The sequence below is a fragment of the Microcebus murinus genome, chromosome 6, assembly GCF_040939455.1.
Source record: "Microcebus murinus isolate Inina chromosome 6, M.murinus_Inina_mat1.0, whole genome shotgun sequence".
In the NCBI taxonomy this organism is placed as follows: domain Eukaryota; kingdom Metazoa; phylum Chordata; class Mammalia; order Primates; family Cheirogaleidae; genus Microcebus; species Microcebus murinus.
This window is the reverse complement of record NC_134109.1, coordinates 38,502,255-38,529,608: the sequence shown is the minus strand read 5'-3', so window position 1 is coordinate 38,529,608 and position 27,354 is coordinate 38,502,255. Positions and strand designations below refer to the sequence as shown.

The following is a 27,354-nucleotide window of genomic DNA, read 5'->3' as shown; positions in this document are numbered from 1 at the left end:
TTCCCATGACCTACCAGTCTGGTCAGTGTGACCACCTTTTTAGGCTCATTTCAGTCACTCTCCCCTCCCCTACCTTGGCTCTAGCCACAGAGAGTCCTTTCTGTTCCCAGACAGGTCAAACCATCCCTTTTCTCAGGAACCCTGAATCAGCAGGTCCCTTTGCTATTTGCTTCTTTGGGGGACGCTTCCCTGACCACCCATCCAGGTTGCATCATCCCCCAGCACCTTGGGCTTTTCCTTCACTGCACCCTCTGCATGTGTCACCTTCTATTTGTCACTTCTCCCTGTGGGGCTGTGAGCCCCAGGAGGGCAGGAACCCTGGCTGTCCTGCCCACTGCTCTGTCACCACTGCCCACCCTGGGGCTTGACCAGCACTGACTGATAGGGTGAAGATGGAGTGTCCCTCACATTCCAATCCCAGGGCAACTGTGTAGCCGCCCACCATTTGGGGACTGTCTTCTTTTAGTGCCAAAGCCCAACAGCAGCAAATCCTATAGTGGTTCTTAAAGCCAGAGTTCAGCTCTTCGGAAGGGAGGGTGACAGAGTTGACCCAAACAGCCAATTTGACCTCTGCCCCTGGAGCACTAAGGCCAGGACGGAGCCCCTGGATGTTTGGGAGCGTGCTTTACAAGCCCTGCCTAAAGCTAGGGTGTCATTAGAGTGGGGAGCTGCATCCCTGTCATGCTCTGGTCTCTAAGAAGTTTTGGAGTTTTTAAGACAGGCTCTTTCCCACGTGGCCCATTGTTCTTTCTTGCTTTCATTCTACCGTGTACAGTTGTTACTGCGGAGGCCTCCACTCACGTGAAATTGTTGAGAACTTAGTAAGAAAGCCCTGAACAGAGCCCTGGAGGAGGGTCCTAGAGAGATGAACCTGCTCCAAGGGAACCAGTACAGCAAGACAGAAGTAATTAAGTATCTTAAGAACGGCCTAGGCTTTATGGGAAGCAAATTGGTTGTGGCTGGCCCTCAGGGAGCAAGCTTTGCCACAGAACACAGTAGACTGCAAGGTCCTCTCAGGGCACAAAAACTGTAGGAGCCACGGGGTGGGGTGGGAGGCATCAGAAGGCTGCCCACTGTGACTCGCAAACACAACAACCTGGAGTGTTCCTAGAAAAGGCGATTTCTTCCGCGTATGAGTGTCGGGGACAGTGTGTGTGTGCATATCTTCTGCCCTTGCCATGCAGGGCTGGGCGGACCAGGAACCACCCGCAGAGGAAGAGACTTATTACGTCTTGGCCATGTCTGTCCCCTGAAGAACCGACCTTTCCTGCTCTTTATGCAACAAGACACACCCCTCTGAGGAAGGAGGCGGACAGGATTTCCATCAGTACTAGTGTCCTATTATTAATAAAACCACACGCACACACACACACAACTGTGTGATTACCCTCGGCAGGAAAGGCGCACAAACAGGATGCGCTCCAACTGACCCCGGGATGAGCCATCCCTGTAAAGATTAGGAAAAAGAACCTCCCCACCGCGCGCCCGCCTCCGGCCAGGGCCTCGCCCAGACGTCCAGGCAGGGTCAGCAGCCCCCCGCGGAGGCTGGCAGAGAGGGTGCGGGCGACTCTTAGCTGCACGGGTTCTTTGCTGCTCTTCCTCCTCAGCATCCTCCCCTCGTTCCAGCACCCCGCCCCAGCCCCCCAGGCCAATTTCCCAAGCCGCAGGTGTTTGCTGGGGCTGGGCCACGAACCCTTCCCCTTCTCGACAGCGCCTGCGGTAGCGCTCGGCCAGCCCCCCGGGCCGGGCGGTGCAGGCGGGAGGGGCGCGGGCACCCACCCCCGCGGGGCCGCGCGCCACGCCCCCGGGGTCCGGAAGGCGCGGGGGCCGGCGCGGGGCTCTGAGAACTTGGAGCCTGGCGGCGCGAGGTTCTCGCCGGGGATGCGGCGGCAGCTGCTTCCTGGTTCGAAGCTCGCCGAGGGGCGGAGAGCGTGAGCCCGCGGAGGCGGGGGCAGGAGGAGAGGCGGGAGGAGGCGGGGGAAGAGCCGCTCGGGGCTGGAGCTAGCCGGACGGGTCGCTCCGGCTCTCGGGGAGAGGAGCTACCTGGCCCTGGAGAAGGGGCGAGACCCGCGCGAGCCCCCGGGAGGCGCCGCGCGCCCCAAAGGGACCACCCGGCTTCCCCGGCCCGCAGAGGGCTCGGCGCCGGGCTCCCCTCCTTTCCACCTCGGGAGGAAGGGAAGGAGGGGAGGGGAAGGTCCCACAGAGGAGGCAGAATGGCCGGTCGAGGGGGGCTCGGGCGCTGCTTTTCCCCAGAGCTGCCTCGACTCCTCCCGCTGCCGCGAGGGCTGGCCTGAGCCGGGACTCCCCGCTCTCCCGCGGCGAGGCAGCGCGGCCCCCCGGGGCCGGGGCAGCGGCGCCGCCGGCATGTCGTCTGGCACTATGAAGTTCAATGGCTATTTGAGGGTCCGCATCGGCGAGGCCGTGGGGCTGCAGCCCACGCGCTGGTCCCTGCGCCACTCGCTCTTTAAGAAGGGCCACCAGCTGCTGGACCCCTACCTGACGGTGAGCGTGGACCAGGTGCGCGTGGGCCAGACTAGCACCAAGCAGAAGACCAACAAACCCACGTACAATGAGGAGTTCTGCGCTAACGTCACCGACGGCGGCCACCTCGAGCTGGCCGTTTTCCACGAGACGCCCCTGGGCTACGACCACTTCGTGGCGAACTGCACCCTGCAATTCCAGGAGCTGCTGCGCACAGCCGGCGCCTCGGACACCTTCGAGGGCTGGGTGAGTAGCAGTGATCCCTCCCCTTTGTGTCCACTTAACCCCTTCTCCCCTTCGAGTTTTCAAAACTCGCCCTGGTCCCGCTTCCCCATCGCTCGTGGCTGAGGGAATTCCCTCCAGACTTTGGTCCTTGCCCAGGTGACCGCGGTGGGTGTGTGCTGGCGCAGGTGTGTCTCCAGGAAGCTGGCCTGGACACGATCCCCTTTCGGGACGGCGGGCGGCTCAGGCTAACGGGCAGGCGGGCAGGGGTCCAGGGCCGTCTCCCCACTCCGCCAAGACTTTGCATAAGGCACCCCAAGTCTCAGCACGCGCGTAATGCTCAGGAAAGGCAAGGAAGGGGTGATGTGAAAGTGACTTTATTTGAGTAAAGTGCTTCAAGCGCTGCTTAGGAGAAAGCCGTACATTCTCGCGAGTATTATTCATAATATTTATGGATACGTGTTGGTTCAGCCTTTCAGACGTGCACACGTGTTTCGGCTTGCACATCCATTACATCCCAGAGGTACCTGAGCTACATTGGCAGGGCTTACAGTGCCTGGGTCTGCATGTTGGCAAAGTTGTATTATTTAGCAGTTTTCCAAGGAGATGAAATTTGCATATGTTTGCAAGTAGCCAGTCAATCTGAGATGTGTGAGTCCTGCAGTAGACGTTTCTGTTGCTATTAATCTGCGAAGAGGCTGCGAGGAGACCTCCTCAGTAGACTGTTTACTGCCCTCCCTCCCCCCAGCACCTGCTGGTGTTCCTGTGTATTGGCGTGTAGCTACCCTTCTCACTTGCTTCTGCTTCTCACATAGTTCCCATGAGGCAGAATTTCTGCTGTAAATAAATTAAAATTTGTAGAGCACTCCACACAGTGCCAAAATGCTTTTGCTGCTGAATCCTCACACTGTCTTTCTGATGCAGGTGTTGTTCCCACTTCGAGACGATGATAATTATAATAGAGTGGTCTGGCTTGACAAAATGGAGTACCCTGGTTGAAGACTCTCAGGAGTTTAAGGACTTAAAGTCTAGAGGGAGTCAGGTTTGAACCCAGAATGTGAATGGGCATTGAAAATCTATTTGAAATTTACAAGTGGTGGTGAATCATATGTATAACAATGAAGACTCGTCAGGTATTTATTTTATATTTGGGAAATTGGTAATTTTTACCACATATTCTCTAAAATTACAGATGGCTTGTGGATGTATCCCTTTCTTTTAAATAGAAGTAAAAACCATGACTGTTTAACCTTAATCATCAAATTATATTGAATTAATTTCCCTTCCAAAGCCTAACTTACTTTGTGGAACTTAGAAGTGGATTAGAGAGGAATGACTAAAATACAGTTAGAGATTTACATTTATCCTGTGAATTTCTGATATGAAATAGAAATGAATGTAGGAATCTGAGTGGAATTATTGAATTCGTCAGTGTCTGATTAGGAATTAGGTTGGGCAAAGGTCTAAAGGAACTGGGTTCCAAAGTACGGTGCAGCAGATTGGCAGTGATTATGAGAAGTATCTCTTCCTGCAGAAAGCCTACATTGGTCCTTCTCACTCCTACTCTGCACATTTGAATTACCTGAAGAGCTTTTAATAATCCCCACTTTTGAAGACTCTAGATAGGAATCCCTGGCTGTGGGACCCCATCATCAGTACTTTGTGGCTACCCAGCTGATTCCAATGTACAGTCAAGCTTAAGAACCTGTGGCCTAAATGAAGACCAAGAGATGAGGACTACTTGGCATCCAAGAAGCATTAAGTGTAGGAAGATCCAGGTTACCTAAGTGAAGTGTAACAGAGCTGCTTATTCCACTGGATGAATAAGTGTAAATTAAATCTCTGTATTTGTTTATTTATAATTATCTGACATAATTATACTTAAATGTTTAATGTAACTCACTGATGGTATTTTGGAAAGCATGAGTTTTTGGTAGGATAAGGTGAGCATTTAAATGACCTTGAAACCAATGATTTGTCATGCGTTTATATTCAGTTAGAAGGCAGAGGTTTTTTTGTTTGTTTTGTTTTGTTTTAAGGTTCTGGGTATTTTGAAACTGTGAGGATAGAGTAGATAGAATTGGCAGAGTGTTTCTTTTCTTTTTTCCTTTCTATTAAGAAAATCTTGTTGAGAAAATATTAGGAAATATATGGAATGCTTATATTAAATTATCCTTTACAGATCCAAAGGTGCTTTTGAAGTTCAGGATTACAGAAATACTTATTTACCTTTGGTATATTAAATTGAAATGTGTATTGAGACAGTTACAAGTAGAGTAATTGAATTTACTCCACAATAAATTTATGTATGTTGCAAGTGGAACTACAGATTGCTGACTTTTAGAAAACCTAGCAAATTAGTTTTTGTTAGATCATGTGAAGAAAATCTAGGTTTATCTGTAAAACAGAAGATACCAAAATAGAAGATACTTTTATCTTAAGAATAAAACAGAAAGTTTTATGGAAAAGCCTACAGTTACCATCCTAGTGGTGAAGGAATGAATAATATTCCTCTAAGAGACAAAACAAGGGAAGGATGTCTGCTCTTTCTGTTTCAATTCAACACTGAATTGGAGGTCCTGGTCAGTGCAATAAAGCAATTTCAAGAAATAAAATGCATACAGGTTACAAAGGAAGAAGTAAAATTGTCTTTATTTGCAAACAAATGATTCTAGAAAATTCTAAGATGTTTACGAAAAGGCTTTTAGAACCAACAAGTGAGTTTAGCTAGGTTGCAGAATCCAAATGAATATATAAAAATCAATTACGTTTTTATATACTAGCAGTGAACAATTGAAAACTGAAATATTTGAAAATATTTATAAGAGCATAAAAAATATGAAATTGGATAAATTTGATAAAAGATGCCCAATACATTTTCACTGGAAATGACAAAACATTGCTGAGATAAATTAAAGATCTAATGGAGAGAGATTCTATTTCATGGCTGGGAAGATTCAATGATTCAATTCAACATTAAGAGTATTCAATAGATTTAATGCAGTTCCAATGAAAATCTCAGTAGACTTTATTGTAGAAATTGACAAACTGAGTATAAATTTTGTATGGAAATGTAAAGGACGTAGACTGACAGAATAATTTTGTAAAAGAACAAGTTGTGGGACTTATACTATTTGATTTCAAGGCTAACTGTAACACTACCATAATCAAGATAATGTGGTATTGGAGTAAAGAGAGTCATATAGATCAGTGGAATAGCAGAGAGTCTAGAAGTAGGTCCACATATATATGACCAATTGATTTTCACAAAGGTGCCAAGAAAGCAATTCAGTGGGGGAGATGATAATCTTTTCAGCAAGGTGCTTGAACAACTGGATAGCCAAAACTAATTCAAAATGAATTATAGACCTAAATGTAAAAGTTTAACTGTGAAAGTTCTATAAGAAAACATAGAAGAAAATCTTAGTGACTTTGAGTTCAGCAAAATTTTTTAGATAGGACACAAAAAGCCCCAACTATAAAGATTAATAAATTGGACTTTATGAACTAAAAACTTCCTTTTGTTTCTCACAGAATGTTTAAGAAATACTTGCAACATGCAAATCAGTCAATGAACTTGTAACATGAATACATAAAAGAACTCTTATAACCCAATAATAATGAGAAAAATACCTGATTTAAAGATCAGTCAGGGTGGGCACGGTGGCTCATGCCTGTAATCCTAGCACTCTGGGAGGCAGAGGCAGGAGGATTGCTTGAGCTCAGGAGTTGGAGACCAGCCTGAGCAAGAGCGAGACCCTGTCTCTACTAAAAATAGAAAGAAATTAGCTGGACAACTAAAAATAGAAAAAATTAGCCTGGCATGGTGGCATGTACCTGTAGTCCCAGTTACCTGGGAGGCTGAGGCAAGAGGATTGCTTGAGCCCAGGAGATTGAGGTTGCTGTGAGCTAGGCTGATGTCAGGGCACTCTAGCCCGGGCAACAGAGCTAGATCTTGTCCCCCCCCCCAAAAAAAATATCGGTCAAATATTTGAATAGGTGCCTTGATGGCATATAGCACATTAAAAGATGCTCAAAATCATTAGTAATTAAGGAAATGTAAATTAAAATGAGATAGCAATATGCTCCCACTGGAAAGGCTAAAATTAATAAGACTGACCATACCAAGTGTTGGGAAGTAAGTAGAGCAACTGGAACTCTCATACTCTACTACTGTTAGGTATATGAATGGTAGAGTCATGTCGGAAAACAGTTTGGCAGTTTCTTAAAATATGAAACACATAGCTACCATATGACCTATATACTCTTTAAGTATTTGCCAAGAGAAATGAAACCATACATACAAAGGCTTATCCAGAATGTTCATAGCAGCTTTATTTGCAATAGCTCCCAAACTAGAAACAACTCAACGTCAGTCAACAGAAGAATGTTTGAATAAATTGTGACTTAACCATACAAAGGAATACTACTCAACAATATAAAGAGATGAACTATTAATACATGCAACAACGTAGATGAAACTCAAAATAATTCTCTTGAGTGAAAGAAGCCAGACAAGAAAAGAGTCCATACTGTTTGATTCCATTTATGCAAACTTCTGGGAATGAAAACTAGTCTATAGTGACACGAAGCAGGTCAGTGGTTGCTTGGATATGGGGAGTGGAGGTGAGGGAGGGTTGGATTACCAAGGAGGCACAAGAAAACTTTTGGGGAAGATGAATATATTCATAATTTTCATTGTGATGATAGTTTCACAGTCATATATATAAAATACATATGTCAAAGCTTATCAAATAGTTCACTTTAAGTATGTGCATATTATTGTATGGCAATTATACCTATAAAACTGTAGAAAAAAATCAATAAGGATTTATCATCCTTATTTGAAGATGTTAAATGCTAGTAAATGCTGTCATTTACTAAAGATGCTAGTAAATGACAGAATTAGATTTGAGCCAATCCGACTCTTGAAAAAAACACAAAATCACAATAAAACAAATTAGTTTCAGATTTTTGGACACAATCCTATTTTCTAAATTATCACTGTCAGTTTTTTCTGCTGCTTCTAGAACTTGTTTATTTTACACAATTTCTTGGGTTCCTTAAAACTGAAGGTTTGCCTAAGTTAAAACCCTGTTTTCTTCTTTCACATATTTGCTCTTGCTTCGCTGACTTTCCAAATGGGGGGCCGGCATCTAATACTTTATGCAGAGCATTGGAGACATGGGGGATGCCGGAGAAGCTGGAGGCTGCGTCATGGAAAGACCTTGGCGCCCCTCAGGAAGGAAGGACCTGCTTGGCGGGGTCCCAAGCTGTTTTCCTGGTTCAGCCCTCCTGAAGGCGTTCTGTTCTCTCCAGCCCTGGAGAGCTGCGTTCAGTTTCTCAGCGAGGTACCTGTTTTGTAGTCCCATCAAGCAGCCAGGTCACCACTGGGCAGTCATTCATTATTTTTTCCTTTGATTCCTGGATCCAGGTGCATGAATGCACAGTGCCAACATTCTTTCAGATTCTCTGTCTAGTGGTGCATTCTCTTTTGTACTTTGTAGTGCAGTTATTTATTCGTCATGATTGACTTTTTTTTCTTGAACCAATTGGTAAGGATTGTCTAACACTGACTGATGAACCCGAAGTATTTTAGGGGGAAAACAGTTTAGAATCTCTAGGGAGGTTTATTTCAGTGCACGTGAATTGTATTGGCTATCTGGTGTCTTCAGTTTCAATGTGAGAAGAATTTTGGTGCAGTGAGACTGGCTGCTTCTCATCATGCAGGTTGTGGCTCAGGTTTTTCCCCTCAGCATTTTCTTGGCCACATTATTATCTCGTTATCCTGCATTGTACTCATCACTCTCTGAGATCATTTTTTAATCAGCTTGCTTATTATCCTTTCCTCCTGTAGAGTTTGGCTTGAGACCACCTCTCTTATTCACTGTTTTAAAACCAGCACCTTGAGCAGTGTCTGGTATATAGTAGGCACTAAATATTTGTCAAAAGAATGAAATTTTATGTGATTTGGGGGCAAGTAAAGTGTAAGTACTTTGGGGACATCTTTCCTTAAATATTCATCTTCCCAAAAGAAATAAATAATTGAGGAGTGACCAGATGAGTAGTATTCCTCTTTTAATAAAAATCCATCAGTGACATACCAATATATGCTGAAAGACTGGGCCAGATTTTTATGCCCTTTGAATGTGATAATGGATTGAAAACCTTGCTTATGGAAAGTTCCCTGCTTTTGCTTCATTTGAAAAGACTATGGTTTTTAAACCTGTAATATGTTATGTCTTCCTTCACTTGCAATTTTCAAGCCCAACATGTGAAACTCAGGGCAGAAGCAAGACATAAGCATTTAAAAGGTTGTATGTCAGCCTCAGAGAGGAATGAGGTTGGTGGGTGGAGCATGAATCATTTTATCTTATGCAACTGTTAGTGCAGTTTTGGCATCCAGCAAGTGTTTAGAGTGGTGATTAGTGGTGATGGTAAAAGTGCAGTGTGTTTTTATGAGGTGGGTAACATTTACTTAGAATAAGAGGGATGTCTTGGATTTTCGGTAGTCCTTTTTTTAATTTTATACAGTCAACTAGATCATGTCGCCCTTCGAACTGACTTCTTGGCTCTGTTTTATTAGAATGTGATAAGAATGAAGCCTGTATGGAAACTCAGTCCCTGACCGCTGCTTGACACTCTTATCATTACTGTATCCAGAATGGTCTTTCTCAGTTGCTAAACTGATAGTCAGTCATTTACCTGAAACTCTTGCATTTCCCCTTGCTCTTAGATAAAAGCCCCAAGTCTTTAAATGGTTTGGGATATTCTTCCATGATCTGGCCTTTTCTCTCCTTTCCCCACTCCCTGCCCTGTGCTGCAGTCACAGTGAGCATCTTTCAGTTCCTCCAAGGCCACACTTGACTTTGCTAATTCCTGTCCATGCTTTAAGTCTCATTGTAGACGTCACTTACTGAGACATCGTTCCTCGACATGCCCAGTCTGGGTTTGGTCCTTGTCCTCAGTGGCCTCTCGGCATCCTGACACCTCCATTGCTAGCCTCCCCGCCATGCTGGAAGAATGTCTGTGTGAATGGAAGTGTGGGTTACTGGTCAGAGGGAGTGCAGGGTGTATATAGCATAGGCGATTGACTGAGATGCATCCCCTTCGCACTTGTAGCTGCTCTAACAGATTATATTACATGTTTCTATTTGAAGTGCCAAGTGCCCAAGGTGAGCACTCATTCGCCACTGAGCATGTACTATGTACCAGGCATTTGCTCTACCCTGGAAAGTCATCTGAACAAGACAGACACAGCCCATTCCTTCAAAGGGGAGTTAGGTTGGGGATAAAAAACAAACAAACACAGCCAGGAAATTACAGAAGTACTCAAATGCAGGTAAGCACCCTGTTTGGGGAGATCAGGAACATCTTCCTGGGGGAAAAACAGAGAGCTGACTTTGAAGGACCCAGCACAGAAAGCCGCAGCCTGCTACAGTTAAATGACTGTGAAAAGTCTTTCCTCCAGAGAAGAAAAGGAACTTTTGACCTGATGATGTTTCCTGGAGAGACATGGGCAGCCGTCCTTTTGAAAGGTAAATGCTCCTGACCCACAGGAATGTTTCCATCTTTGGAAAGTTTGGGAGGGAACTAAGTTTTGATGCCTGTGAACGGATGACCTGCAGGCACTTTTGACTCCCAAAGGCAGAAGGCGGTAACACTATATTTGAACTGTCAAATCCCTTAAGTTTTGTATAGATCATAAAAGAATCATAGATGTTGAAGCAGGAGGATCATCTGACTCAGAATAACAATAACAAAAAGCCTGACAGCCCTTAGGCCCACAGGCATCCTGCGGGTGCATTCATTTGGCGCAGATGTTTTTTGACATTGAAACTGAAGACATTTAGTGCTCTGGTGCTCCAGTTTGCCACAGACCCCACCACTCCCTATTATGAAACCAGCCTTCTTGACTCATTACCTGCTTGGTCCTGGGAGGTTTTTGAGTTTGTGACACCATAGCTCAAGCCTTTATGTTCAGAATATGGGGACCAAAGCATTGCTGTTGCCACAGTTCATGGGAAGTGTGGCACACAGACACACATTTCATATCTACACATATGTCCATAAGAAATAGATATGCTTAGTTAGATTTATTAAGATGTGTATTAATTGTAATTTAGATGTATTTTTATTTAGATATTTATTTACATATATTTTCGTCTCCTAGGATTTAAGAGAAAGCTGGCTTACTAGTACATATATGGGAAATTAACTTTTACTGCAAATTAGTATTATATTAACTATCCAATTTAAAAAAACCTCTTGTATTTTAAATACAAACTTCAAGGTGTGACTTTGTCACCTATTAGCTGTGACCTTAGGCAAACCTCTACTTATCAGGGTCCAAATTCCCTAATTTACATTAATATTATGAGAGGGTTGCACTAAACTATCTCTTGGGAACCTTTCCATCTCTAAAGCCTCTGCTTCCATGTATCAGGCAATTACATCATTTCTTCCCTTTTGGAGTAACTGGTTTGGTTTTTAGCAGTCAAAATGAATTATGTCTTATCAAAGTTAGTAACTCCAAAGAACGAAATTGGTCCAAATGTAAAAGTACTCAGGCTTGGAGAGGATTAAGTTCACGTCTAAGCACCTTGTGTAGCATTGATAGTGATGTTGGTATTCTTTTCTTGGCTTGGAATAAGCCTTAAGGAAATACAGTGGGTCCTCCTTTCAAGCCATGCAGTTGTATTTCTTGATTTAGAGCAATGTGCTCCTTGTTCTATGGGATGGTTGTAAGTTATGTCCCTGTTACCTAGTGTCAGAGAGAGACTGAGAACCCCACTGTTTTTGCTAGAGGCCATTCTCACTAGCATGGTAATTATAGCTTTGTAGTCCCAAAGTGTCTGTAGCCACTAGTCTATATATCCACCCTAGGTGATGACAAACACTGTAAATCATTGTAGGACAGACATTTTAATTAGATAGAGGAATGAGCCCAGGGGTATTGGCTATGGTAGTGTTTAAGTGCTATGGTGAAGCATTTTATGAGACAGGAAATTTTTCTTGGGAATCATAGTACTATCTGGAGAGATTTATCAGAATTATTATGTTTGTTTCTGTAGCACCACTGAATTAGAGAAGTTGTGTCAAAGTACTTAGGACTTTTGCAGTAGAAAGACCACTTAATAGGGAACTCACCAGCAAGGCTTTTATTATGTGCTGCCATCCCAAAAGTTCCTTTAATTTTATATAAGTTTTACTCTTGTATACCTTTTTATCTCATAGGGAGAGAAACACTTAAAAGGTTACCAAAGCTGTTTAGATTGTGCTTCTGGTAAAAAAAAAAAAAAATGGAGAAATTTGCCAGATGATATAACCATGGTCAACATGAACCCTGTCATAATTGACTTAATAAAATAAGTCACATGGGGCCAGCGTGAGCCTGTTCTATTCCTGGCCCTTTATACACTATTTCAGACCTAGTCCCTGTTCTCCAAGCACTTAGAACAAGAATCACAAAGTGCATTTTAATTTGTAAGTTTTATTTGTCTCTTGAACTTGCATAATAGCACTGTCTCTGTGTCTCTCTCATAACACTTAAATATGATGTGGTCTCTGCCCCCACACTGGGTTTTGGTTTTTCTTGTCTGTGATGTCAGAGAGCTGAACAATTTGAGCTTTGCAGTCCCTTCCAGTGTCAGAGTTTTGTGGTTCTGGTAATGGTTCCATTGGACAATAGAAAATTCTGCTCCCTTCTGAAATATCTTCTGGAAACTTTGATACTCAGGTTTGTTCTGGGTTCTGAATTATTATTGGAAGAGCACCCAAAAGTTATACATATATTAGCATAATTCCCTAAACAGAATGCTTTTGTTTGCAAGCTGCGGACCTCTTAGATGTTTTTATATATATTACTATTATTTCATTTTAGTATAAAGAGTTGAGAGCAGATTCCATCTAAAACAGTGCTTCTGAAAGTGTTGGTGAGCCTTAGATTCTTTTGGTGATAATGAAAGCTATGGACCCTATTTCTAGAAAATGTACATATGTGCATATTGACACTATTCTGGAAACAATGTCATCAGGTTAGTGGTCCCCTGAAGCCTGACCATGGACTCAGGGCCTTAGGTTAAGAGACCCCAATTGAAAGGTGTCAAAAATGTATTAGTTTTATTTTTGAATGTATTACATTTATTTTTATTAATTCCTAACTCTCAGGGTGTAGTTCTGACATTTCCCCCTTATATTTGAGGACATTCTCATTTCAATTAATTATAGAAGACAATTCATTAGAAGAAAATAGGAGCTATACATTTTAGAGAAAAAAGTGTTCTTAAAAAATAAATATGTTCTCACTTACTTCTGGCTCCTGGTGAAATATACCAGATGATGACCCATTTTAGAGCCTATTTAGTTGTATTTAGGTATTTTCAAAAGCTGCTTTTTTTTAAACTACAGAACCTAACTACATAAAGCCTCTATTTTTTGAAGGACTTTCTTTGAGGTTTGCAGTAGATGAAAACTTGAAAAACAAAAAGTAGGACAGTTTGAGTGACCCTGGCTTGGTACCTTTTGTTAATATAAACTTTTCCACTGTAAAAAGAGGTGTAGGATTTAGCTGTTTTGTAAACTTTTTCTTAAAACATTTACCCTCTTTTTGAGCTGTAACAGGCATTATGGTGCACCGCTGTGTTAGTCCAAGATACAGTGATGAGATCGGTGAGGCCTGTCTGGCTCTCTTGCTCTTTGAGCTCTAGGCTCCTATGACCTGAGTCCCTCTGGCCCAACAAGTTTTTGTTCTTCTCCTGAATTCCAATTTACTTCGCTGTCATCTTGAAGACAACCTGATGGTGGTGGACATGGAACTGAATGGGGATCGTCCAGAGAGTGGTTCCCTAGCTAATTAGAGTCCAGCGCTCTGGACTTCAGGCCAAGGTTCTTTCCAGACTCCACGTCAGTGTGTGATGGAGGCAGTGGGAAACCAGCCAGCCATTCATAGGTGTTTATTGTGCACCTGCTGTGCACTCAGCACCATTCTAGGTGTTACAGACAGGACAGAGAACACAAGACCCAGAATCTCAGCTCTTACGGAGCAAACAAGCGATTAAGGAAATAACAAATGCTGCATAGGTGCTAAGTGGAGAAATAAAACAGGGTGATGGTATAGAGTGTGTCAAGGTGGCTGTTTTACCTCGAGTGGTCAGAGAAGACTGCACAAAGTGGGTGACACTTCACCCGAGACTTGCGTGACAAGAAGCAAGCAGCCATGTGAAGATTTGAGAAAGAGCATTTCAGACAGAGGGAACAGCTCAGACAAAGACCTTTAGGTGGGACCAACCAAGATTGGCAGGTGGAAGAACAACAGAGGGTGGTGGGAAAAAGGTAGACCTGGTGTCAGCAGACTCGGTGCATCAGTGCATCGTCCCAGCTCTGCTACTTATCAGGAGTGTGAACAATGAGCAAGTCCCTTCATCTCTCTCTATTCGTTTTCTCCTCTGGAAAATGGTGCTAATGTTACCTCCTCATAGGCTTGGTGTGAAGATCAGATTTAATCCATTCCACATGCCCAGCACAAAATAGGCCTCGAGAAATGGTGGCTTTGGTTGCTTTTAATCTCCCAAGGCAATTAATATTTCGACAAAATCCTTCTGAAAATAATCATATTGGCCAAGGAAAGACATTCAGAGGGTTGCATTTTGTACAACGGGGTTGGTGATATAAAAATTTCTTAGGGAATAGGGTAGGAAATAGTCTTGTTGGTGCCCTCAAATGATATCATAGGAGGATCTTTGTCGCCATTACCCTCAGCACCATGTTTTCTAAAGAGAGAATGGGGAAAGACTGATGTTTATTTCAGATTTTTCAATTTTTGAAACATGAATTTTTCTGTGAACTCACAAATACTAATGGAAATTTTCAATAATTGAAGGGATAGAATAATTATATTGTAGTGATATAATTGTTAGGGCCCCAAAGTGGTTTATTTTTTACAAAACCATACATTATGGCTGAGAATTCATAAACATAGTGCCAGTAATCGTAAAGGAAATAGAACCTCAACCGTTGTGAAGTTATAACTAGATATAATTGATTCTTGCTTACTTCTGAAAGCTCATTCACTTTGTTGATTATAATTTTCTGGATTAACTCTTGATAATTTTGCTCATTTATAGTTTTGGATATGCCTATTTTGGCATCCATCTCTCTGAATATTTCTGACCTTCCCTTCAACATTTATTTGGTCTGTGTTTAATGTAAAAAGACACATTAGCATTTGCCTAAGTCATATAAATTAGGATGCAGAATCTACAATTATGGACTAGTAATACCCAAATACAGGCTTTGAGGTATATTTATCGAACAACTACCATAATTATCAGTGCATCATGGTGTGATGGTTGGGTGTCAGCCAGATTAGGGTTCAGCCATTAGTTCTGCCTCTTATATTATTAGAGATCATGGAACCCCTGCCAGCCTCATTTTTCTGATCTGTAACCCGGTACCTCTCTCACAGAGTGACTTGAGAACACAGCGAGGACTTATATTAAACATCTAGCATAGTGCATGACATACACCACCACAGAAAAATTATTTATCATCAATGTCACCATCACCACCACTGCTCTACCGTCAGTACCTAAATATGAAGTCATGGGCCCAGCCCTTTTCTGAAGGTAACTGTGGAAGCAGTAAGATGTTTATTTACATACAATTTTAGAGTTAGGATTTTTGAGTGTAGCCCTTTCACTATTTTTGCTTTTCATTTAAGATTCTGAAATGTAAATAGTGGGAGATTTCTAGTTACTGGTGGAAGAGAAGATGGCTTCTTTATCCTGGAATCACAGGGATTTGGGGTAAATTCTGCATGTATATTCACTCTGGAAGATTTTACAAGGAATATGGGAAAATGAAGGTAGAATTACTATAGTTAGAATGTTGGACAAAGTTAGTTCATAGAAAACTTTGAAATTGATTCTGTTGGTTTGCTCATTGCATATTGGACAGATAGAGGGTTCTGAGTTAGTGTGAACCAACAAACCACAAAGAATTAAAGTTATAATATTTAGTTGCAAAGGACTGAAGGAGCCCTTTGAAAAGCTGACGTGAGCACTTTTATTGCTGCAATTAAGATAAATGATGGTAAACAGCTTCTTTCAATGGACATTAAAAGTTGTTTCCCCTTGATTTAAGTTTAGATATCTAATACTACTCTTGCATGTGAATTGTTTTGTCATGCTTTCAAGGAGGAAAACTCCACTTTTAGAAGTGGATCATTTGTGGATTTATGGATGAAATCAAGGACACCAACAATTCAAATTTAGTTTGCACCAAATAACAAGTACTTTTTTTCTTATATCGACTTATTTCGAAGGTGATTACTCCTACTTTTATCTGTTGACGGGGCACTTATTTTGGGTCCTAAGTCTTTTACAGTTGATTTTCAGTTAGAGGTTTCTAAACTGTGCACATTTAATTTTTCAGAACAAAAGTTTCATTTGCTCCATAGTAAGACACAACAGTGTTTGTGTTTGATGTTTAGCACAGCCTTGGTTTTGGTTGTGCAGAAGCCTTTGGTAGCTCTTTGTGCAGAGAATATATTGTTTCTGAGTCTCCCTGCGGGGCCTCCTTGCCTTCTTGTCATGCACATCCTGTACCTGGGTTGTGGTTGTATTGATTTGCTGGGGCGCTGTTATTGCAGATGTCGGGGAGGTGAATGAGAATGTGTTTGTGGGTGTCTGTCCTCCCTTTGGCCACTGACCTGTTACTTTGAGCCCCGAAATACTGCTATCCATGTGAACACTAGGGACCCTCAGCCTCTCCCCAGCACCTGGCAAAGAGCCCTGCGCATGTAAGGGATTCAGGAAAGGTTTTGTAGAATGAAGAACTGCCTCACCATTCTCATGCCTTGAGCCTGAATCATGATTCAAACACTGTTCATGTATATTACTTTAGCTGCAAGATTTTCCCTTTAAAAATTTATATTTCAGATATAGACATTTATACTTTTTTTTGGTGTGTTTGAATTTAAAAGCAGCCTCAGGAGTAGTTCAGAGAGAATGACTATGTCAGTATGGTTTTTATTCTCTTGATTATTTAAATAAATATAAAAGGTGTGTGAAAGGATTAGCCGAATCCCAGGTTCTCCAAATAAAATGTTAACAACTTCCTTTTGGGTGATAAGAGAAGGATTTCAAAATAGGAAAACCTGAGAGACAAGCCATCATCTGGCACACCATATGTCAGGGATATATGAATGGCAGCCTGCCCTTGGTAAGAACAGGACACCTCCAAGTACATAAACGAGATCAGGTACAGCTCTAACTTTGAAATGATAGTTGCCATTGAAACTCATTTTCCTTAAAATGCCCTGTTCTGGCCAAATAAACAAGCGACTCCTGAAGTTGCCTCATTAGGGCTTTTTCTGTCCGCACTGAGTTTCTGATGGGTCATTGTTGAGTCCTGCTGCAGTATGGTCCTTTAGAACTTGTGTAGAATTTTGTTTTAAAACAGGAAAAATAATGACTCTGAAAAATCACTCCTGTCAAAACATTAAATGAGTCCTTCCCTTAATATTATGTCCATTAATATTTTGAAGTCAGATTACATCATGGCAGTTCTGCTTGATGAAGCTTATGATAAAAAGAAGAAACTGAGGGAACTGGAAGATAATGACATCTCCCCACTGTCCTTTGTAAGCCCCTCACCCATCTGTGACTCTCCCCTCCCCTTTTCTTCTGCTTGGGCCATTGTTTTTGAAGGTCTCAGGCTAGATCAGAGTAGTAATCAGGAAAAAGCTGTTCCTTTCCTGGCACCCAGATTCTCTGTAGCTGAGTGTACTTGCATTCCAAGAAAGATGAGGCCCACAGGTGTGAACTCCCCCAACTTCCTGCTCCCCTCCTAGCCGTGTCCCCTTCTGCAGCTCTGCTTTCCTGTTGCCAGCAGCCTTGGGATGAGCCAACTTCCTGTTCAGGCTCAGCCCTCCCCTGGCTCCATGTGTGTCCTGTCTGTGGTCTCCCTGGGCCAAGATGTCCCTTTCTGGATCTTCATTCTCTCCTGCTCCCCTGATACCTTCCTTTTAAAAACACACCCGAATCTCTCTAAGCACCCAGCGCCCCAGCAGAGCGCCCCTGCCCTTGGCCTTGCTTGCTTCCCCTTGGGGGAGGGGCACAGTGTCTCCCCTTCCTTCCTTCTCAGCCACTTGCCCTCCCCTGCCCTGTTCATTCTTCCTGGTGCCCACTCTGAGGATGCTGCTTTGGCAAAGCCCAGGAATGAATGTGTAGTCATGTTAGTTCTTATTTGTCTTGTTGCCTGCTACCTTCTCTTTGAGATTCTTTGCTGCCCTGTTTCTGCATTTCTCCAGTGCTTTCCTGGGATCTTTACCCCACAGTTTCTCTTTGTACCCCTTTCATCACTCCTCACCCTCCTTCAGTATTGGTGTTCCCTGGGGTTTTGGCTTTACATTACTGTCTTTCTCACGGCAAATGGTCTCATCTACTTTTAAGGTCCTAACCCTATTGCCCATATGCTGAGGACTTCTGAAGCTCTGTGTCCTGTCTTTCCCCCTGAGCCTGACTACTGCTTCTGGAACCCGGGCGGGCTCAGGACAAAGGGCCTCCTGCTCTGTCTCCTTTAACTCTCACAACTAACTGAGAGGGAGGAGGAGGCACCATGGGACCTGCATTTCCCACCTGAGGAAACTGGGGCTTAGACAGGCCTAAGAACAGGTCCAAGGTCCCACGTCTAACATGCTTGCCGGACGGACTTACTTGGATATCCTTTGGGCATCTCCAAGTCAACATGCCCACAAGTAAATAAACTCTGTCCGCTAACCTTCTCTTCCTCCCATTTTACCAGCCAGAACTGGTCTCACCGTCATTTAGTCACCCAGGCATCACTGTGGACTTTTCTTTCTCCTTCACCTCTCTCCCCAGTTCAGTTCATTGCCAGTTGGCTTGCTAAGTACTCCTTGAGTCAGTATCTTTTTTTTTTCTATCAGTGTCACACTTCTGTAAGCCCCTCTCATGTATGTGGATTACTGCAAAAGCTTGGAACTGGTCTCCATGAGTCTAGTCTTACTCCCTCAAGTCCATCCTCCACAGAGCTGCCCCAGTGAGCTAAGACTCACCCCTAACCTCTCTCCTGCTAGAAATCTTCTAAAGGCTTCCCATCCCCTATAACGTTCAACTCCTGGGGAAGATTCTAGCAGGGTGCCCCTTGCCTACCTCCCCCATTCTGTCTCACACCTCTCCTTGCCCCCCAGCTCCTGTGCTTTGATAAAGAGCAGATTGCATTTTCTTGCCTCTGCTTGTGTCTAATTCACTTCATTTCCAATAAATATTGGAGGAGGAGGGAGAGTTAAATTGTAATTTTGCAGAAGGACTTATTATATAACATTAGAAAAGACAGGAGTGAAAGGTTATGTAAAAAAAGTTTCACTCTCCACGTTACTACAAAGACAACCGCAGACAGGCCTGAGCACGCACACGCACCTATCAGCACACACGTCTGTGCTTCATGTCACAGCACTCGCCAAGCACCCGCTGTGGCCAGACACCACAGTGGATGCAGGAGGCGGGGGGTGAAAAGCTCAAGGAGCGCGCCCTGTAGTCGGGGAGACAGTGTAAACCATGATTCCATCGCACGGCAGTTGAGTTCAGGAATAGAAGTGTGTGCGGGATGGAAGAGGGTTGCGACCTTGAGCATTGAGGGAGGACTCTTGGAAGAGGTGATGCCCGAGTTCAGGATTCATCGAGGGTCAGACACTACCAGGTTGAGGGTGGTGTAAACTCTTTAATCCATTTTTCCTCTTAGGGATTTGTGTTTTTCCCATGGCATTTTACCTTTATGGGTCATTTTATGCTGGACTAACAACACGTAAGTGCTTTTAGCAAACTGTACCCGGTTCATACCCCTGGTGGGAACTTGCTTCATGAGGGCACAGGCTTTTTCTTGGTCCTTGTCATATTCTCAGTGCAGGATCCCTGGTAGGTGCTGAAAAAAATGTTGGTTGAATTAGACACCTGGAGGTGAGGCGTGAGAAAGGATTCTCTCCTTTCCCCAGAGGTGGCAAAAGTCAGTGTGACAGTTGAGACTTGCATGGGGGTGGCCCTGCGAGGTCCTAAGCCAGGTGACCCGAGTGTGCCGTGTAACTGGGCTGTCTCGTGGGAGGGGCAGAGCCCAGGCTAGATGCCCAACTTGGAGGTGAAGGGAGTGCCCTTGTAAAGCCTAAACTAGTAATTAAATTCAAGCAGGAGGGTGGTGAAGGTGGAGCTAACTCATTTATTAGCATACAGTATGATCAACCTAACTCATATAAATGTAGGTGATTGTGGTTTGTCTTTTCCTAGCTACAGAAAAGGCTTGGAGAGCTGCCCTTGATTATGAGTTAGTCAGTGAGCAGCTTCTTGGAGATCTGAAAATACCAGAATATGTCATATCTGTAGGCTTGATCTTTTAATTAATTATAGATTTTTTTCCACCCCGTATGTGAAGTTAATGACTGATTTAGTTTGGTCTGAATTGTCTGTCCCAGACCTGCCATGGATGGCACTGGGCTTCGTGCTGCGAACTCTGGGTGTGAAGCCTTTGTTTTCTCAGAGACCCACTTCCACCAGAAGATTCGCACTGTTAAGTGTTTCCACAGGAACTCTGCCCTCTGCCAGCGTCACTGTTGTGGCTGCGCGACAGAACCCACAGGGCGGAGGTGTTTTAGCCCTCATTGAAAATGCAACAGATCTTTCCATCTCTTGCTGCAAAATTTCCAGTGTGTTCTGGTCCACTGTGGTGTCTTAAAACCACGTTCACTGATTACTATGTGGGAACTGGCAATGGGGTGTCTTAAATGATCCCTTGAAGATTGGCATCTGGAAGGACTGTAGAAGTGTTTCTCTCTCCCTGCCAAGGTTAGAGACAGTGCCTTGCAGAAGCTGCAGTTAAGGTCTGAGAACTGTGCGCTTCAACCCTGGGGAAGGCAGTCCTGTCACCTTCAGTTTCTCCGCAGATCAACAGATACTGTTCCAAAGGAGGTTGTTTCACGGATTCCTCTCTCACGGACTTCTTGCCTTTACTTTTCTCTGAGTGCCTGCAGGGTGGCCTGGAATATAGTCGGCTCTGCACTGGGCTTCACACTCACTGCCTGGGTGGCGTTTACAGTGTAGCAGTTGCCTAAGTGATCTGTTTTTCGGATTGATAAATCAAAGGACTGGTTGGAGGCTAGTGTGCGTTGAGAGAATGGGCTTAATGTAACTTCAATTAAGAAATTAATGAATCTCAAATGATTATAATCCATTATAATCATGAGAGATTTCCCAAAAGAATGGTCCCTTGGAGAGACAGTGACCAGCTCTCTGGAAACTAAGACTGTAGACTGGATGTGTTGAGCCTAGTTGATTTCTCTTACAGACTATAAAAGGATCAGTCTCTATAAGGAAACAAGTATCTTAAATTTTCTTGGGGATATTTCCATTAGTTTTGGAGCTGTGATAGAACAAGGATTAGAGAATGCAGGGCAGGATGGCAGATGTCTTTATGCAGTGCTTTCATCTTAAACATCACAACGTATATCTAATGTGCAAAAGGAAGACCTGGCCTTTCTGTAATCAAGCAATATTTTGAGTAATATTCATTGCATAAGAAGAGCCTGTGACTCACTGTGAAAGAGTAAAAATTGGTTTAAAAATATAAGTACAGAGACATTTCAAAAGGATTTTGCCCATAACTTTGTTAGGCTGAAGTGGGGGATGACATTTGGCATCAGGAAACTGATCTGGATCATTTAGAACAGATGTTTTCCAGGTTCGATTCTTCTGTGTGGAAGCATGGCCTGACTCTTTGACTTTTTCCCCCATCTGGGATCCTGTCAGTGGTTAGGTGTGAGTCCTCTACCTCCAGAATCTCACCTTTTGTCGCATACGGCCTGTATTTTGTAGCGGTGGCTCTTTTGGATGGGGACTTCGTCAGTGGTGAAGCTTCCGCTGTTCCCCCCATCATCCTGAAATGATATCGGCATACCGCGAGAACACATGAAGTTTGTCATTTGAGGGACACAGTTCGCTCGTGAGCTTGGGAAAGAAGAGGTATAGCTTGGTTTCGGGCGGGTGATGAACTAAGTGATCTCTGAAAGTTCCCTTCTTTCTGAGAGTTCTGATGTCATCCACTTCTGCTGCCTGAATTGCTGCTTCATGACATTGGATGTGTAAGAAGAAAGAGAAGTACAAGAGACTGGCTCTGCTGAGCCCGTGGGAAGTCGGGTCCAGAGTTGGGTTAGGTGGCGCCTGCATTTCCCAGCCACTCCCACACGGCAGTATTCTGTGATGCCAACCGAGGCAGGCCAGAGGGTCCGGCCAGAGGCACCAGATGTTCCCACGAAAATCAGCTTTTTGAGCACCAGGTGTAGCACGCCACAAATAGGGACTTTGATGACAAAATTTGATTATTTTTTTCCCTTTTTTCTTTTTTTTTTTGTTTTGGTGATTTGTTGAACGAAGTGCTTAATGTGTGTAAGTAACTTACTTGGGAGAAAAAGAGTCATAAAGAAGGCTGTTGAGAGTGCGGGATGGTTGCCTGGTGACCAGACCTGTTCTTTTCAGGCCTGTGGAGCCAGCTGTGGGACGGTCCAACAGCTGCAGGTCCCGCTTGGGCCGCACTTGGGCCTGTGTTCAGCAGGGTTGCTTGTGAATGAGGCAGGGTGGTCACTCGCACTGATGAATCCTGACCTTTGCTTGGGTGGTTTTTGTTTGTGTGCTATTTCTAGAAGTTCCTCCCAGAGCCTTCCCGTGTGACCTTGTGTTTTCACCGGACCTAGATTGCTACCTCCTTAAGGCTAAAGGAACCTTAAGGTCATCTTGAACAAAAGATTTTTTCTTTTTTTTAAAATTTGGTGACCAATCCTGAACTTCCTATTGAATGATCGAGGCTAGTCTCGAGTGTGCCCTACCTCACATGCTAGTTTTTCAGTTTCCACTTTGGAAGAATGATCTAATAAGTAGGCCTGCTAATAGGGCTTCTTTCTGTTCCTGTCACCATATTAGGCTGCATACTCATTTGCCCTCGGTTCCCTTTTCTAGTATATTTCCTAACAAATAATTTCCCTCTCGATACTATTTTTAGGGGTAGCGAGTCCTAAGATATTCATAAATAGATCACCTCCCTTCTCAGGCCCTTTTCTAGTAAGCACGTTTTGGGAGAACCGTGTCTTACCACGGTCTTCTGCCACGGTGGTCCCTCTGAGGCTACAAGGAGCAGGGTGTCTTCAAGTCTTTTGTGAGCGTCTCACATTCATAAGCTTGCTTAGTTTTTCCAGACTATGTAGGTTTTAGACTTCAGGTAAAAAGGGAAATGCGTAATTTGTATTCTTTCCCCATCCAGAGACTACAGCCTCTCAGTGTTTGTGTGTAGAGTCCAGACTGACAGAGCCTCGGCAGTCATTTGATGGTGGTTGAAGTCACTGTGGACTGTGCAAATTGAAGAGGATAAAGGCCCCTCCAGTAGGAGTCTCAGCTTCCTTCTGTCTTAGAGTTCTGCTGCAGCGTGGGGAGGGAGTGGAGAATAGAGCAGGGGGGGGATAATGCACGATAATAGTAGGTAGGCAGTAAGGATTAATTAGGTGTCAGGCTAAGTGCTTCTCATCCACTAACTCATTTTACCTTTGAGAGATAGATCCTCTTATTATCCCCTCTTTATGGGCCCAGGGAGGTTAAGATACTTGCCCCAGGTAAGTGGCAGAGCCAGAGTTTGAGCACCTGCATGGAGCCACTGGGCTGCATGACACTTACCTCCCATGGTTGCTGTGAGGTCAAAGGAACAATTTTGAGACAGTCTCCTGGGTATTTGCCTTTTCAGCGTAGATGCCTCTTCATTCTGATAAAGTGGCAGAGCAATTATGAAAGGCTTCAGAATTTTTTAAGACCCTGGTAGGAAGGACATCCTACATGCGCGGCGTGTGCCTGTGTAGCAGATGAGTCCCCAAACTGACCTGCCTCCCCTGTTCAAGAAAGGCTTGTCAGGGTGGCACTGATTTTTCTTAACAGCTGCATGAGTGAGGTATCAAATGATCACATAACACAAATTCGATTGACCTTCTGAGGGATTTAGCTCCCCTTAAAGGCTGCACTGGCTACACTATCCATTTCTACCTTTGATTTTATCGTCTCTAATCAAACAGTGAATTACTAGGTAAAATCATGATCGAATTTATCAGCACAAGCACGCCGCTGCGTAAAGTTTCAGGTGCATTCTACAGTCACTTGAGGTAGTGTGGAATTTCCCAGTGCTTAAGGCTGTAGCCTACACCAGTGGCCTTTATTTCCCTTTTGAGATGCATTTCGAAATTTAACTGTTACTTTGCCAATAAGTTTAACACTTTAATGGAACAATTATTGTGTGTCTGAAGTTATGCTAGACATGGGATGTGCAGAAATAAAAAGAAAGGTTCTCTACCTTCAATAAGCTTGTCTTACAGGGGGAAAAGACACACAAACACTTTCATGGCATGGAGATCTTCACTTGTATGTATGATGTGGCTCTAATGCAGAATCCTGTAAAGGAGTAAAGCTTTCATGATAAAGCAAGCTTGAGCAAACATTTCACATCTTTCTGTCTGTGTTTTGTGAACCTATTTTGTTAACGTGGGCTTGATTTAAGGTCTGCCTGCAGCCCTGGACTTCACCCAAACAGCCATTATACGAATGAACATTGAAATGAGTTATTTTTCCTAAGCATTGTAGTTTCTCCCATTCATCTTTCCATTTCCTCATTAGCTCACGATGTTGACGTCCTCACAAGTCATTTTTAAGCATTGTTTAGGAATGGCTTAGGAATTTTTGCCATGTTTTTACGTGGGCTGGTCTGGCCTGCTGCCCTTACAACCTGCTCACTAGGGATTCCGTAGTTTCTTTGAGTCTCTTTGAAGTTAGCTGGTGAGGGGTGGGGACAGGTGGGGAGAGAAACCAAGAATAGGTCTTCCTAAAACTATGAAGGGGTTTTGGTGAAAATTCAGGAGAGATTGTCCTATCGCTGCTTATCTAAGGCAGTTTGGTTTGTACCAAGCTAAAGGAGGGAGTGCTGATTGGATTACTTTTAAAAAATGCGATTACTTTTTCTTGAATTGTTTTCCTTAGAGCTGTGGGGATGAGGTGTTGCAGTTTAAAGCGATTTTGTTGCGCTGGTAATTTTCTTGTGACTATTTTCAAGGCTCTGCGGACAGTGTCACCACAGGTCTGTTCGCGCTTCCATTCCTCCTCTACTTACCTTGATCTGCTTTCTCCAGGCGTTGGTGCCTGTACCCAAGCGGTTGTCAGCCCAAGTAACTCTTGCCTTTGCTCTTAACAGTGGTGTTTCCTGACCAAGTGTGGCTGGAGCACCTGTAGTTTATCCCCCAAATCCCAGTTCTGTGGGGGTTTGTGCTCTAGCTTAGATTCGTTACTCTTAAGTAATGGCCAGTGTTAACTAGAGGCCGTGGGAGATAAGATACCCAATGTAGGCCCCTTGGAGGTGCTGGGTCCTTTTCACCGGCATTTGGCTAATAATGCCCCTCTCTATACACCAGAAGCCTAAAATAACCGGTGATAGACCTCATCAGTAATTCGTATTGGCAGATCTGAGGTGTTAGATATTCAAACTGTTTTACACCGTGAGTACTAACTTCATTCAGTTAGTGAGGGAGGGAGGATGCAACCACCTTTGCCAAAGGAGAAATGGAGAGAGGACCGGGATTTCTCAGGGAATGGGATTAAATAGCACTTTAATGAGCTTGGCTGAAGCACTGGGGTGAGGAGAGAGGAGGTTAATAGGACTGGGGTGGAGAAAACTTCACTGGTTTCTCGAAGCTGATTCATTGAGGTTCCAGAAATGCTGCAGAAACCCACAGGGGAATGCCCAGTACCTTCCCATCCTTCTTTCTGGTTAGGTTTCAGGCCCATTTCTGTGGTGGCTGGCCTTCCAGTCGATCAGCACCCGTCTCTTCTTGCACACTCCTCAATGACAGACGGTGCGGCTGGTGTCTCCCGGGGAGGGTGCTTTTCCCGCGGTTTGTGGCAGCCAGGGCAGGGGCCACACACAGGACTGACTGCCCGGATGTTCCGGGTGAGTCGTCAGTGGCTCACCCCGCTTCAGAATGCTCTGGGGGCGTGTGGGCATGAAGTGGATTTTGAATGGATGGAAGGAAAGGGCTGGCAGATGAAAGACATGAGCCATCTGAACCAGGTGTGGTGTCTGGAGGGGCGGGTGTCTGACGGGGTGTGTTGGGGAAACAAAAGCTTTGCTTCCACCTCTGATGTTTGGGCTTCGGGTGGAGCGAGCCGCTTTTCTGCCTGACTGCGTGAGGATGGAGAGAAGCTTCTCTATTTCTTTACTGGGTGCAATAAAAGCGCAGAACTTTTATTACCTGTGTTCATAATTTTAGTTAGCCACGCTGGGCTGGGTTGTACCCCAGCCTTGGTGTGTAACTTCTGTGGTCGACCTTTCCTCTTTTTTCTCCTGTCCCAGTCACAAAAAGCCACTTTCCTTAGCCGTTTTTTCATTAATAGCACTTTTCTTAGGAGTCCTCCAGACTCAGGGTCTCCTCTCCATCTTTCTACCCCGCTATGTTATGCTTCCTTGGAAAATTGGCACTCGGTCTCGCAGCAGTTGCACACAATTAACCAGTCAGTCGCCCCCCTCCATGCCTGCCCCCCACCAAAGCGTCACGAAGGCAAAAGGTCTCGTTCCACCGGCAGCCTCAGCAGCCAGCACCGCACTTTGCACAAAGTAGGCGGCACCTAGTAGTCCTTGTTGCTTGACTGACAGACACAGAAACATTCCCTGCTAGGACAGGGATTTGAGTTAAATGGAATTATTCTCAGAATTTGATAAAATGATGAAGGATATCAGTTTATGCTCTTAAAAGTGTGCACTTGAGACCTCTACATAGAAGTTTGTTTGCTTAGCCCATTACAGTGTTCATGTGTTAATCCTGTTTCCTTTCACAAGCATTTTCTACTTTGACCCTCACAGTAATTTTAGAGGCAAGTAGATCATCGTTTCATTTCAGTTGAGGAAACATAGGAGGTTACACAGCCAGTAAGTCACATCAGGGACTTGATGATGGATCTTTTGCCATCTCATGCTTGCCTTCCTCACATTTATTGAGCATCTACTATGTACCAGTCCTTAGCTTTTGCTATTCTAGTTTGTTTCCATCCGTCCTGTTTGAGGTAGGTATTATTATCCTCATTTCACAGATGAGGAAATGGAGGCTGTGGGAAATTAGGTGACTTCCAGAAATACACAGCTGATAAAAGGGGAAGAGTTTAGGTTCATACCCAGTTCTTTAGTGCTGAGGGGTACAGCTGTTGCCTGCAAAGAAAGACAGCTGAAACCTTTTTGAATCTTTTGGTAGGGAATAAGGAGGGATCCTTGTCACCTTAGAAATTCTGGTTGATGTCCAAGTATATGTCCACTCTTATGTTCATGGTTGTTTCACAAAAATATATGTAACAAGTGACCATTGGAAGGTTATGCCAGATCTGTGCTTGGGATGCAAAGATGAATAAGATACATACATAGGGAGAACTATGACAAGACTATGTTTTAAATGCTCAAGAAAAGGTTGGTGGAAAGTACTGCAGAAATGCAGAGGTGAGAAAATAACCAACATTTGTATAGTGCTTTAAACGTCATCTCTTGGGTTCACATTCACTCCCATTTGTGTTCTCTCTCTCC

At 44.0% G+C, this 27,354-nt stretch overlaps 1 protein-coding gene across 1 annotated transcript in view; it reads left to right on the top strand.

Moving 5' to 3' along the window:
* The first annotated feature begins 1,844 nt into the window (after positions 1-1,844).
* PRKCH (protein kinase C eta) overlaps positions 1,845-27,354 on the top strand; it is a 218,702-nt gene continuing 193,192 nt past the window's right edge. Inside the window, exon 1 of the mRNA XM_012777648.2 lies at positions 1,845-2,727. Within this exon, the coding sequence (XP_012633102.1) occupies positions 2,365-2,727 (363 nt within the window). The 5' untranslated portion in view covers positions 1,845-2,364. The remainder of the gene's footprint in view (positions 2,728-27,354) is intronic.